This window comes from Gymnoscopelus microlampas, assembly GCF_963454915.1.
Source record: "Gymnoscopelus microlampas genome assembly, chromosome: 2".
In the NCBI taxonomy this organism is placed as follows: domain Eukaryota; kingdom Metazoa; phylum Chordata; class Actinopteri; order Myctophiformes; family Myctophidae; genus Gymnoscopelus; species Gymnoscopelus microlampas.
Window position 1 is genome coordinate 38252622 of NC_139939.1, and position 11838 is coordinate 38264459.

The 11838-nt window shown below is 45.5% G+C and overlaps 1 protein-coding gene across 1 annotated transcript in view; it reads left to right on the plus strand.

The window, feature by feature from the left end:
* cntln (centlein, centrosomal protein) overlaps positions 1-9703 on the plus strand; it is a 147714-nt gene extending 138011 nt beyond the window's left edge. Inside the window, exon 26 of the mRNA XM_084046775.1 lies at positions 8639-9703. Coding sequence (XP_083902901.1) covers positions 8639-8749 — 111 coding nt within the window. The 3' untranslated portion in view covers positions 8750-9703. The remainder of the gene's footprint in view (positions 1-8638) is intronic.
* Positions 9704-11838: the final 2135 nt, after the last annotated feature.

Sequence of the window (11838 nt, forward strand, 5' to 3'; positions counted from 1 at the left end):
GCTGCAAGCAAAGCCACTGTCGTCAGCCTCATCTCTCAAGCACAGCGCCTTGACAGCATAGCAATGCTGCAAAGTGGCCAGTATGCTCTCAGTTGTCATGCTCACTGTACCCCTACAGAGGCATACCTCTACAATGGTGTTTCTATGGGGTTAGTTGCTGCAGGCAGAACCAGTACGGGCGTTTGGAAAAAAATGCTTCACTGTTAACAGGAAGTACACTCTTGATTTTCTGTCACTGTGCAGACCTGCAAAATATTTCAACTTGTTTTGGGGAAGTTGGTGCAGGCAGAGCCTCGCTTGTCTTGCAGCACAGCACGTTTGCAATGAGCCATGTTGTTCGTTGGAAGGGTGCTAGTGCCAAGTTTATTATGTCACTATTCAGAGATACAGAGGTGGTGTTCTCTTTTTCATTCCTGTCACTGGTAGATACACAGTAGATACACAGTTGTTATAAATTATACTCAATACACTGCACCACAGCACAGGTCATGCTGCTGTGACTGTCTATCCACAGACTAGCTAAAAGCTTGTATTTCTTTTATATAGATATCACTAACAGCTATCACAGCTATATTTAAACCTCCCACACAACCCCATGATCATCCAAATCACCTAATTTTCCACGCCTAATGAGTGTGAACCGTGAAACAAAGACCCGGTGTGCGTTCCTGTGTGTGTTTAATCTTAGGGGTGTATTTAGGTCAGATCCCTAACAAACGCAGGTTGCACACAGACCTGAATGTTACCCCCCACCCCCACCCACGCCCAAACAACGTATCAAGAAAAGGAGAGATTGTTTTAATTACAGTATCTGTGGCCCCAAGTGTCCAATTCCCTTTCATATCAGTCTCCTGTGGCCTGAAGGGGAGAAGGGAGAGAGGGAACCATTCCACTGCAGGGGAAGGTAATTACTGAAGAGAGAGAGAGAGAATAGGGTCTCGTTGGCGCATTGGTGGTTTCTTTACCTGCGCGCCTCCTTGCAACTGTGACATATTCATTATCGGGGATAATCAAATGCAAGTCTTTATAGTAGGGTGCCTTTGTGCTTTTTTTCCCTCTTTCCCTACCTTCGTGGTGTTGTTGTTTGTGTTGTTTCATTATTCCCCCGTTTGATAAATTTGATTTTCAAACAAAAGTGAGAAGATCAAAGATCAGAGAGCTGTTTTTTCCCCCTTCCCTCTGTGATCATGAAAAGTACAGTAACTACTTCCCCTGTTACCTTGAATGGTGGCCTAGATTGAAGATAGCATCTCTAGCAGGAAGAAAGGGACAGAAAGATAGAACAGGAGAAACATGAGTGCTAGCATCAAACTGGCTGATAGTTAGTCAGTCATGGTTCTCACCTGTTTTTTTTTTCACACCATGGTACAGGATTGTTTTTATGATGAAGTTGGGACCTGACTTATCAGAGAACATTATATTCTTCTGTTAAAGTTTGTGCCCTGACCTACTGGTGGTGAAAAACTTTACCTCATTCTCCTCAGGATGTGTGTGTATTTCCATCTATCCAACAAATGCATTTGTTAATAAATGTATCAGTCTTGTTCTGATGCTGTTCAGCATCGGTAAGTTACACAAAAAGTAAAGCCTCTACATCTGCAATGCATTTAATTAAACTTGTTGAACTTGTGGGGGGTTTACATATGTAATTACTATACTGGACACAGTATTGAGTGGCCGGGAAGGCCAGTGAATAATTGAGTAACACTTATAAAGTGCCTAAGTAAGTAAGAAAAAACTCATAAACAGTATCTTTCAGTATGAATTCATGTATTTTTTTACATTAATCTCTGACTTCCTCTGACTCCATTTTGTCCCCTCCACAGTTGTTTCTTGCTCTCTATCCACTGTATGCATCAGTCCATCCATGTCTGTCTGTTTGTCCGTATCTATTTATATTTCTCCCTCTCTCTATTGTTCTCTTTCCTCATCTTATCACTTTCTCTCTCTAATTCTCCCATCTCTCCTTCCACCATCTAGTTCTCTCATCATTTAGACATCCACCACAAGTTGGGCCCTTGAAATCAATTGCGTTAATTTGCTCCTAGGGAGAGAGAGAGACAGAGAAGACAAGAGGGGGGGGGGGGGATGATCGATCGGTTAAGAGAAAAGATGCCATACGCGATGCCACTACAATAACCACACTACCTTGACAGCGGTCACAGGAGTGTTGTAGCATTGAGCCCGCTCCCAGCCTCAAGGTGCGCCCGCGGCCAAAGAATACCAATGTCATTTAATTGGCTCATAAAAACACCTTTTGCTCAGAGACCCTCACCTTAGAGGCACACGTGCACACACACATGTATGATCACACATATTTATGCCACACGGGTTCAGGACACACACACACTCACGCGCTATCGCATGCACACACAACACACAACCACAGGTACAAAACACACACTAACAAACCAACCCGATCGCCAGAGGAAACGTTCTCATTGAACGTTTTTCAGCGTTTCTCAAAATCCGTGCATAGACTACTGGAAAACCACAAATTCCGTGCATAGCCGCCTCGCATCTCCCCCATTGTGACTAAACCATTTCGGAGCCGCGCAGTCTCAAGGGAATTGTCGCTTTGTGAAGGACCACCGAGCGCGCTAAAGCGCGCGAGTTGCCGTCCTGAACATAGCGACATTCCCTTGAGCCTACTCAGCGGCGTTTGAGTTACGTACCGATAGGCACAGAATCGTAAATTTTGTTGTGGGGACTGCTCTACTTCCTGGTTTTTCCGGGTTGCGACTGGTTACGCCCACCGTGGGACTCCCCGTACATATGCACGGAATTTGGGGGTTTCTAGGCGACTATGCACGGAATGACGTGCACAAATCCGTGCAATGTATACTAATTCTCTGGCGATCAGGCTGAACAAACAAAGACTCGGACACGAATGCATTGCATATACACAAACACAGGCGCAAAATACACATGCACACAAATAGAGACTCGGACATGCAAGCACACAAACAGAAACGGTCACAGGAGCACCCTGTCAGTTTCACCGGCTTACGCTGTCAGTTCACCACCTGGGCGTGCTAATGAAATCATAGCTAACAAAAGGTCCTCTCTGCAGGGCCTGTTGAATAGTAATGGCTGTAAGTTAGCGTAGCTCTTGTAGCACTGCCAAGGGGGACAGGGGGGGGCCTCCTGCAGAAAAGGGCCAGCCAGGCACCGTAGCCTTGCATTGACGCCAGCTCGCTCTGCCAAAGGGGACAGGGGGCCCCGCTAAATCAGCTGTAGAGTAGCACTAGTCGCTAGCAACTGCCTTAAGGGACCCATGGGGATTTAGGATAGCAGGTGTATCTGAGCTTAGCTAGCACTGTCCCAGGGGACCTATAGAGGGAATGGCTGTGTAGGAAAATCTAGCATATATCCTGTCCTGTCCTGTCCTCTCTTCTCATGTCCTTTCCTGTCCCCTCTTCTCATGTCCTTTCCTGTCCCCTCTTCCATTGTCCTTTCCTGTCCCCTCTTATGTCCTTTCCTGTCCCCTCTTCTCCTGTCATGTCCTCTCCTCTAATCTCATCTCCTCTACTCTCATGGTCCTGTCCCATCCTCTCCTGTCCTGCCCTGTCCTCTCATGTCCTTTCCTTTGTTCCTTTCCGTTAGTGTCCTCTTTTGTCCTCTCCTGTCTTGCCCCTCCTCTGGCTGTCCTATCCTACAACAGTACGGTGCCTCATCCATACAATGTGTGTACATGTGTTAGTGTTGTTTTCCTTCTAATGATGCTGCTTGTGGCTCTGTCTCTATTTTAGTGAGTTTGTTTGCTTAGTTAGTAGCGTTCTAAGTGGAGTTAGCTGATTAGGTGTGTGTGTGTGTGTGTGTGTGTGTGTGTGTGTGTGTGTGTGTGTGTGTGTGTGTGTGTGTGTGTGTGTGTGTGTGTGTGTGTGTGTGTGTGTGTGTGTGTGTGTGTGTGTGTGTGTGTGTGTGTGTGTGTGTGTGTGTGTGTCTCTTTCTGTCTCTGGGGGTCCATGCAGACATAGGGAGATGTCTCAGCAGTAACAGTGCTGGAGTATTTCTTTGAGGACCAGGGCTGTGTGTTTGATGCGCCCAGCACTGGGACACACACTCGCGCACACACACACACACAGATGCACAGGCACACACATAATGTAGAGCCATTTATACACCCAGACACCGACTCACACAAATTCACAGATACACAAATAACACACACACACACACACACACACACACACACACACACACACACACACACACACACACACACACACACACACACACTCCTCTCAGCCCACAGGGTCTCATGCTCTTCTCTCTAATGAAGAGGTGAGTGTGCGTGTCTGTGTGTGTGTGTGTGTGTGTGTGTGTGTGTGTGTGTGTGTGTGTGTGTGTGTGTGTGTGTGTGTGTGTGTGTGTGTGTGTGTGTGTGTGTGTGTGTGTGTGTGTGTGTGTGTGTGTGTGTGTGTGTGTGTATGATATTTATAAAACATAGACAGACTTAACCATTTTCAACCTTGTGTCGTTATTTCGGGCACGTCATATATGCACATTTTCAGAAAGTTTAAAAAATAGCCAATCAACACCTTTTATTTTGAAATCCACAGAGCGGAAGTCAAATGCTTACGATCATCTGACATGATGCAGGTTTTGTGGATTACTTAAAATGCTTTCATAGATTAAAGTTCTCGTCACCATGACTGATTTAGCTTGGCTTGTGTCTGCATCATGTGGTTGGTAAAGTCAAGCCCTATAATAATAATAATAATAGATATTTAATGTCAGAATTATTTGATTTGGTCAAACTAACAATAGAATACATGTTCACAAATATCTTATGTAAAATCTCGTACATTTTGCTTCAACTGGTTGGCTGTATAGAACAGCATGAACATGGGTTTAGAACGATAATACCAAAACATGATCATTTTACATATTTTGCTTATCATTTAGAAAACAGAGCTAGTGTTTCTTGCTTTCATGCTATTTAGCAAATAGAATAAAACTTTGCCTCACAAAAAAATATGTCAATTTTTTGCCTTGTGTAATTTTTGATTTTAGCGTTGGCTATTTAAACATATCAGATATACAATCTCACTTGTACATCTGCGTTTTAAAAACTTTGAATATTATTATTTTGTACACAAATCTTCTCTTCTGGGGGTCTCTGGCACAAAACGTTTTCAGATCGGGGTCCGTGGCCAAATATATATATCATTTTGGTGGTCTTTGACACGAAAAAGCTTGAGAACTACTGATTTAGACGGCATTTGTAGAATCTGCCTCTCAGGTCTTAATGGGTTAATCCCTGTGGTCTGACTGAGTTCCTGTGGTGAGAGGTGACCATGGAGTTGACGGATTACACCGTACCACACGCAGTAGGCTGCCTACGCTATGCTTGATATCTGTCAGTGTTTCACACCAGTCAGTGGAGTACTTGGTGGGAGGGGTCGAGCCAGCTCACACACCAACACACACACACAGCTCAGCTCGCAGGCAAACACTCAAAGGAGACATTTCCAACCCCTGATTATTTATAATGTTATACTGCTTCAAATTATATTTTTGTAATATTAAATGATTATGATTATAATAATTAATAATTACCGAGGTCCAGACCTTGGTGACCTCATAGCTGGCTACAGCCATGGTCGTCTCTACTGTCTTCCTCCCTCTCTCTCTCTCTCTCTCTCTCTCTCTCTCTCTCAGTTACATTCATTATCTACCGCTCGCCATCTTTCTCTCTGCTTTAACGATCATCAGCAGTCTAAACTCTGTGAAAGGGCCTAAAGACCTAGTTAAGACAGCTCGCATAGTGTTGAATGTGCGCAGACGTGCAGGGGTGAAGTATCGGTCCACCAGCATGGAGTGTAGGGTTTGGAATCCACCGCGGTGCATCCGGCTAGAGGCGGAGCGTCGGTACGAACCCAATTGAATTGGCCGTGTTTAGGGAAGGCAAACCGTGCGGGGTTTGCCGCCGCTGCGCTAGCAACTCACATGAGTTAGGGTGGTGCCTGTCAGCGGGGGTTATTAAACGGAAGTAGTAGGACGGAGGCGCTACATCCTTCAGGAGGGGGGTCCTCACTGGCAGGATAGCCAGTAGGGTGTGATAGCAGTGGCAACACAGAAATGTGTGAGGAGGGTTAATTGGCATAATGACTAAATTGATAGAGAATAGGGGGGAAAGAATGTGCACGGACATTAAGGGCCCTATTTTAACAGCGGAACATTGTGCCATGGTATATGGTCTTAATTTGCGCCGTGGGGGTGTGTCCAGCACAATGGTGCTGTTTATGTTTATGTGTCTAGGCCCTGCACGAAGGGCCCTGAAAGAATCATGGGTGTGTTTTGGGCATTACATTAATAAAAACAAGCTGGTCTTAACTTGAAGCGCAATAGCATTGCGACCTGATCGCGGCAAACCACATCTCAAGACCAACACACCCCCGCGTGCAAAATCGGTGTATGGCGATGTGGTATCTAGACAACATAGACTGTAATGAGGTAGTAAAAGCAAGTTTATATAAGTATGTTTTAAGAAGTGATTTAAAAGAGAACACTGAATTTACTTGCCTGATATCCTCAGGCAGGTTATCCTAACAGGGGCCCTAGGTGGCTGTTGTTTTCTTGGAATGACCTGAAGGGCCCTGCCTGAGGATCTCAGGATGTTCTCCTGTGTTTAAAAGTCTGTGATGTTGGAGGATGCTAGACTGAGCCGTAAATAATCAAAATCTTGAAATCAGACTATACTTCATCTGTGCCAAAATGCCAAGTTGATTACCTAAACCCTAACCTAAAGCTCAACATATTGCGGTGTCCCTGAGCAAGACACTTTAACCCCTAACTGCGTTGGTGTTCAAATACTCACTAAGCTGTTTATACACAACATTCTCTGAAACGGAAATGGGAGTTAGAGATAGGTCTAAAATTGCAAAGAACGATGGGTCCATATTGGGTTTTAGTCAGGTGGAAACGAACCAGTGGTGAGGGGGTTATTTCTAATGGACAGAATGCAAGGGCAAACTGAAACCATGTTTTTTTTAAAGCAGTCTTGTGAGGACAGTAACTAGGGGGCAGGAAGAGGATTTCATGTGTAAAATAATGTTTTAGACTCCATGTGGAAGGTGTAAAAGGGGGAGTTGAGTTGTGGTGGCTTGGACCACAAAATGTGCATGTCTGTGATTGGCTACTTCTGGTACATCCCACACGTTGGAGGGACAGAAGTAATTAGCTAGTTAGGACTCTAATCTCATGGCCCCGGGTTACAGTTGACATAGTTATTGACTGATTTGAAAAATATTTAAGAATTAAGGTCCTTTTCCTGCAGTCAGTTTGCACAACAAATATTACGCTGATCAGCCTAGCAGATTGCAAGACTAGCTGCAGACAGACACATACACACAGACAGGGGCGAATGCATGATTTCCTGGCAGAGATTAAAAAAAACAAAACTTTACTTTGTTCCACTGCTTTTGAATTGCGCCAGCCTCTCTCCAGATATTTCAGACAGTGCCTTATGTTTTTGCAATCCTTTCTGTAAAAGTTTAAAAATCATCCGAGAGACGGTGTAATATTTCCGATGCCATGGTGAGTCTGGTCGGTCCACGTCTCATCTCTGACCATGTGACTTGGGGAAGTCACTGAGGGTTTGTTTGCCCAGCTCTGTGTAGAAGTGTGAATATTTATGTCTGATCCTGCCTGTATGTGTGCCTTTGATCGTTCTGCACTAATCACCAGGAAGTCCTTGTGTCTGTTCAGAAGAAACAAAATAAAAAAACAGGAGTGCAGAGGTGAAGACGGCCCATTCCCTCTCACTTTCTCCCTCTCTTATTTTCCCTCACTCTCTCTCTCATTGCTCTCTCCTTCTCTCCATTCCTGCCTCCTCCTGTTACTCGCCCGCCCCACACACAGCAGAGGAAACCACACGCAGGGAGAACTCCAAACTTTAGAGATTCTGGATGTGGTTTTAAAGTAGGGCCCTCCCCTTTGTCAGCTTTCCTTCCTGTGTTGCCCTGGTTTGAAACCACAGTCCTCTTGGAAAATAATCTTCTACCGTATGTCTGTTTATTTCCACTGTCCAATAACTGCACCCAAATTTGTCTTGGTGACACCACTGCAGGAATATCTCAACACTTTCCCATCGAGACATTGGCTCCTACTAACACACATGGTACAGGGGATGACAGGTCCCAAGGCAATGCAATGGACAGACTGTGCACGTAGTATCACTGATTCAGCAAATTAAGTGTTTTGAGTGATCATCCATGGAAGCTGAGGACGGAACAAAGTGGCATGCTAGACTTATTGTTATGCCTTTGTAAAGCAGCTGCTGTGTAATCTATTTTGAGAAATGCTTTTATATCAAAAACCCCTGAACATAGAGTTCAGGGGTTTTTGATATAAGACAGTCCCTCAAAAGTTTCTAGAAAGTCCTCGGGCCCAATCTGCCAGTGAGTCTCCCTTGTCTGGCCCACCGAAAACCAGCAAACAGGCCGTCTTTTGAGACAAGAAAAACTGCCAGGTATTAAAAACACAGCCTTTTTTCTTCCTGTTGTTGTTTTCCTCTTTCTTTCTAACCCATCTCCCCCTGCCACCTCCCCTACACCCCTCTTTCTGTCTCTTTCATCCCTCTCTCTCTCTATCCCTCCTCTCCTCTCCCCACCTCTCCTTCCCCCTGCAGATCCCCTCTGCTGGCCAGCTAATGGAGGCTGTGTGCGTGAAGATGAAGGAGAGGAAAGTGCTGACAGAAGAGCTGGCCGCGCTCGCAACACCAGTCAGCGAAAACGCCTGACTCCCCGGGCTGAGGCTCAGGGAAAAAAAAACTGTCATCCACTTCTCTCCTCTCCCTCCTTTCTTCTCCTCCTCCCCCTCCTCTCAGTGGGGGCCAGGGCCGGGCCCAGGCCGTGGCGATCCAAGCCAGGCCAAGGAGAAACAGCACCAATATACATGTGTGAGGGAACGGCGCTGTCGACTCACTCCAGGGCCAGCTCAGCTCACTCAGCGCAGCAGTGAGCAGAGAGCCCAGGCTTTTGTAAATGAGCCCTCGACATCTGCAGTTAGCACTTAGCGCACTCTGTCTATCAGACAGGGCCCCCTTTAGCGCCAAGCTAATTTACCACGCTCGTCTCTCTCTCTCTCTCTCTCTCCCCCCCTGATCCTTCTCTCTCTTTCCCAAAACGCAAAGACCCAGAGTGATAAGGCAAGTGCTTACGCAAATGCTTAAAAGTTGGACATGATCTTTTTCTCTCTCTCTCTCTTCCAATCTCTTTTTGACTTCTCCTCCCTAATTTATTTGGGATCTCATGGACCTCAGGGTGCAGGGTCTTGACCTAACAGTGCCTCGTCGACACTTTGAGAAAGTCAGGAGTACAGGCACAGTGCAATATGTTCACTGTAATAGCCTCAGCCATGATGCTGTGCCTTACTGATCTTAGAGAGATGCTGTACAACCACTACGGCAATGCACAGGACTTAGTTATTCGATGTTGCACTACTGTAGGTAATTACTGTATGTTACAAATAGTGTGGTTTTTAAGTAAAGATTGTTTCCAATTGTTATTATTGTTATTTTGCATCGCTCTGAGACCCTACTTATGGCACTAATTTTAATTCCCCCTGAGTAACAGTGTCAGAGTAATGCCTAAAATAAGTAAATGCATTTTGCTAAATTATGTCTGTGTTTTGGATTAATTCAAACATTTCATATGTATGTCATTCAAATTGTGATGATGGCGAGTGGATCACTGCCTGCTCACACATCATACAGTAAGTCACTCACAATCACAAAAAATAAAAAATAAAAATATAAACCAAAATACCTAAATGTCCTGTGTCTTGTGTTAAGGGGTCGTACCAGTCAGTATGTGGTGGTGAAATCCTGTTCCCACATTTCCTAAGTCAAACTGGAGAAGAACATCAGCAAACATTTCTTGAAAATGTAAATGTATTGTCTGACACTGCTAAATGATGCCTTTTGTGTGCAGGGTTCATTCCAGCAGTTCATTCGGTCAGTCGGGTCCGCCATGGCCACTGAAGCTGTTCGTCATTGGCCGGCAGGGTTCCCGCTCCCCACGTGATTGACAGCTGACTGTCGGACCATCCCCATGGTTCTGCTCGCTAACGAGCGACCCCCGCTGTTGACATCATTAACGAGGGGTCCGCGTACAAGTGTGTAACCCACCCTCCCATACTCACACGCACACAACACAGTGGTACACTCGGAGAGTGTGGTTTCACCCTTGACACAGCTACCTTCAACCTCTTTTATCTCTCGGTCTCTCTGTTCATTTCCCTTTCTTTCCTTCTGTCTTTTATTATTCATTTGGAATATCAAACCCGTGGACCAGGTCTCCTGTCCTTGAGCTGGGGCGTCCCACACCAGAGACCACTCAGTCTCTCTCTCCCCTCCTTCTAATCACCCTTCTCTCTCTCTCTCTCCCTTTTCTTTCTTTCTGCCCTAATCACCCTACTTTCTCTTTTTTTCTCTCATTCTTCCCAGCTCTCTGTTTGGCTTTTGCATTTGTTTTCCCTCTTACCCCCCCATCCCCAACTCCCGTACACCCACCTTCCATCACTCTCTCTTTTTCTCTCCTTTCTCGCTCCCTCCCTCTTTTCTTCTTCATGTACAATTAACAACCATATGTAGGGCCCTGCGTTGAGGAATTAGCAAGAAATAATTCCACTTTCTAATCCCACCTCCCTCTACGCCAACCACCACTCCCACCTCCCCCCTTCTCTCCCCCGTCCTCCCTCCCTCGCTCCTTCGTTCCCCTCCTCTCAGATATATGCTAATGATGTCGTCTCCCTTTATCTTTGTGTAATAAAGGATTAAGTCCAGGACTGTGTCTCTCCCCGCTGCAACTCGGGGACCAATTTAGCATGGGGGGGGCTCCAGGAGAGACAAAGCCCCTGTGGTTAATTACCATTCATTAACATAGTTTGCATCTTTCCCTTCTCCTCCCAATACCCAGGAGCTGCCTATTGTCAATATTTGTCCCATATATATAATAAAAAATATTATTTTTTTTCGGAGCTGTGAGCCCTCTGTCCTCCAGCATAATGAGACTAATGACAAACATTAATAACTGAGAGAAATTCTCCAGTGCACGGGCCATACAGGAGGGACAGACAGGGAGAAAGAGCAAATTAGCAAGGAGCCCACCCCCCCACACACACACACACCTTAATTTCCCGTCCCCTTTTTCTCTTCCACTCTTTCTCTGTCCTTTTTAATGTGTAATACATAGTCAACATGTTCTCTCTATCTTCTTAGACTCACTCCTGCTATTTCGGTGACATATTCAAATGTGCCCCCCGTTCCTCTGCCGTCTGCCCCCCCCCCCCCTTTTCTCTATCTCGTCTGTCTCTTGGGTTTAATTAACCTGGTCTCTCCTCTGACACTCCCTCAGTGAAGACGTTAAAACGATCTTGAACGCACCCTTCAAACCCCCCCCACTTATCCATATAACACAGGATACATTGTTTCTCTCTCCGTAGAAACTCAAGTGTCATTTCTGCCTTGCATTCTTTCATTTGCCCATTCTTTTTCCCGGTTCTTTTTGTTCCTTCTTCATGCTCTCCATTCTTACACCTCTCTCACTTTCTGTTTTTCTCATTCTCTGTGCAGGAATGGAGTGTTGATCCATCCTTCTTTCTCAGCCCCTGCTTGCTCCCTCACTCCCTCTCTCTCTACCCCTCCCTCCCCCTCTCTCTTTCTGTCTCCCCACCTCTCTCGGTCTCTCTCTCTTTCTCTCTCCCTGTCTCTCTAGTACATGTCTCATTAGTGATTCTTCCGGTGGGAGTGACTTTGATCAGGAGTTTCAAATGCAAACTTCTCTCCTTTTTATTCATTCCGACACAATCAACTCATTCTTTCTGTCC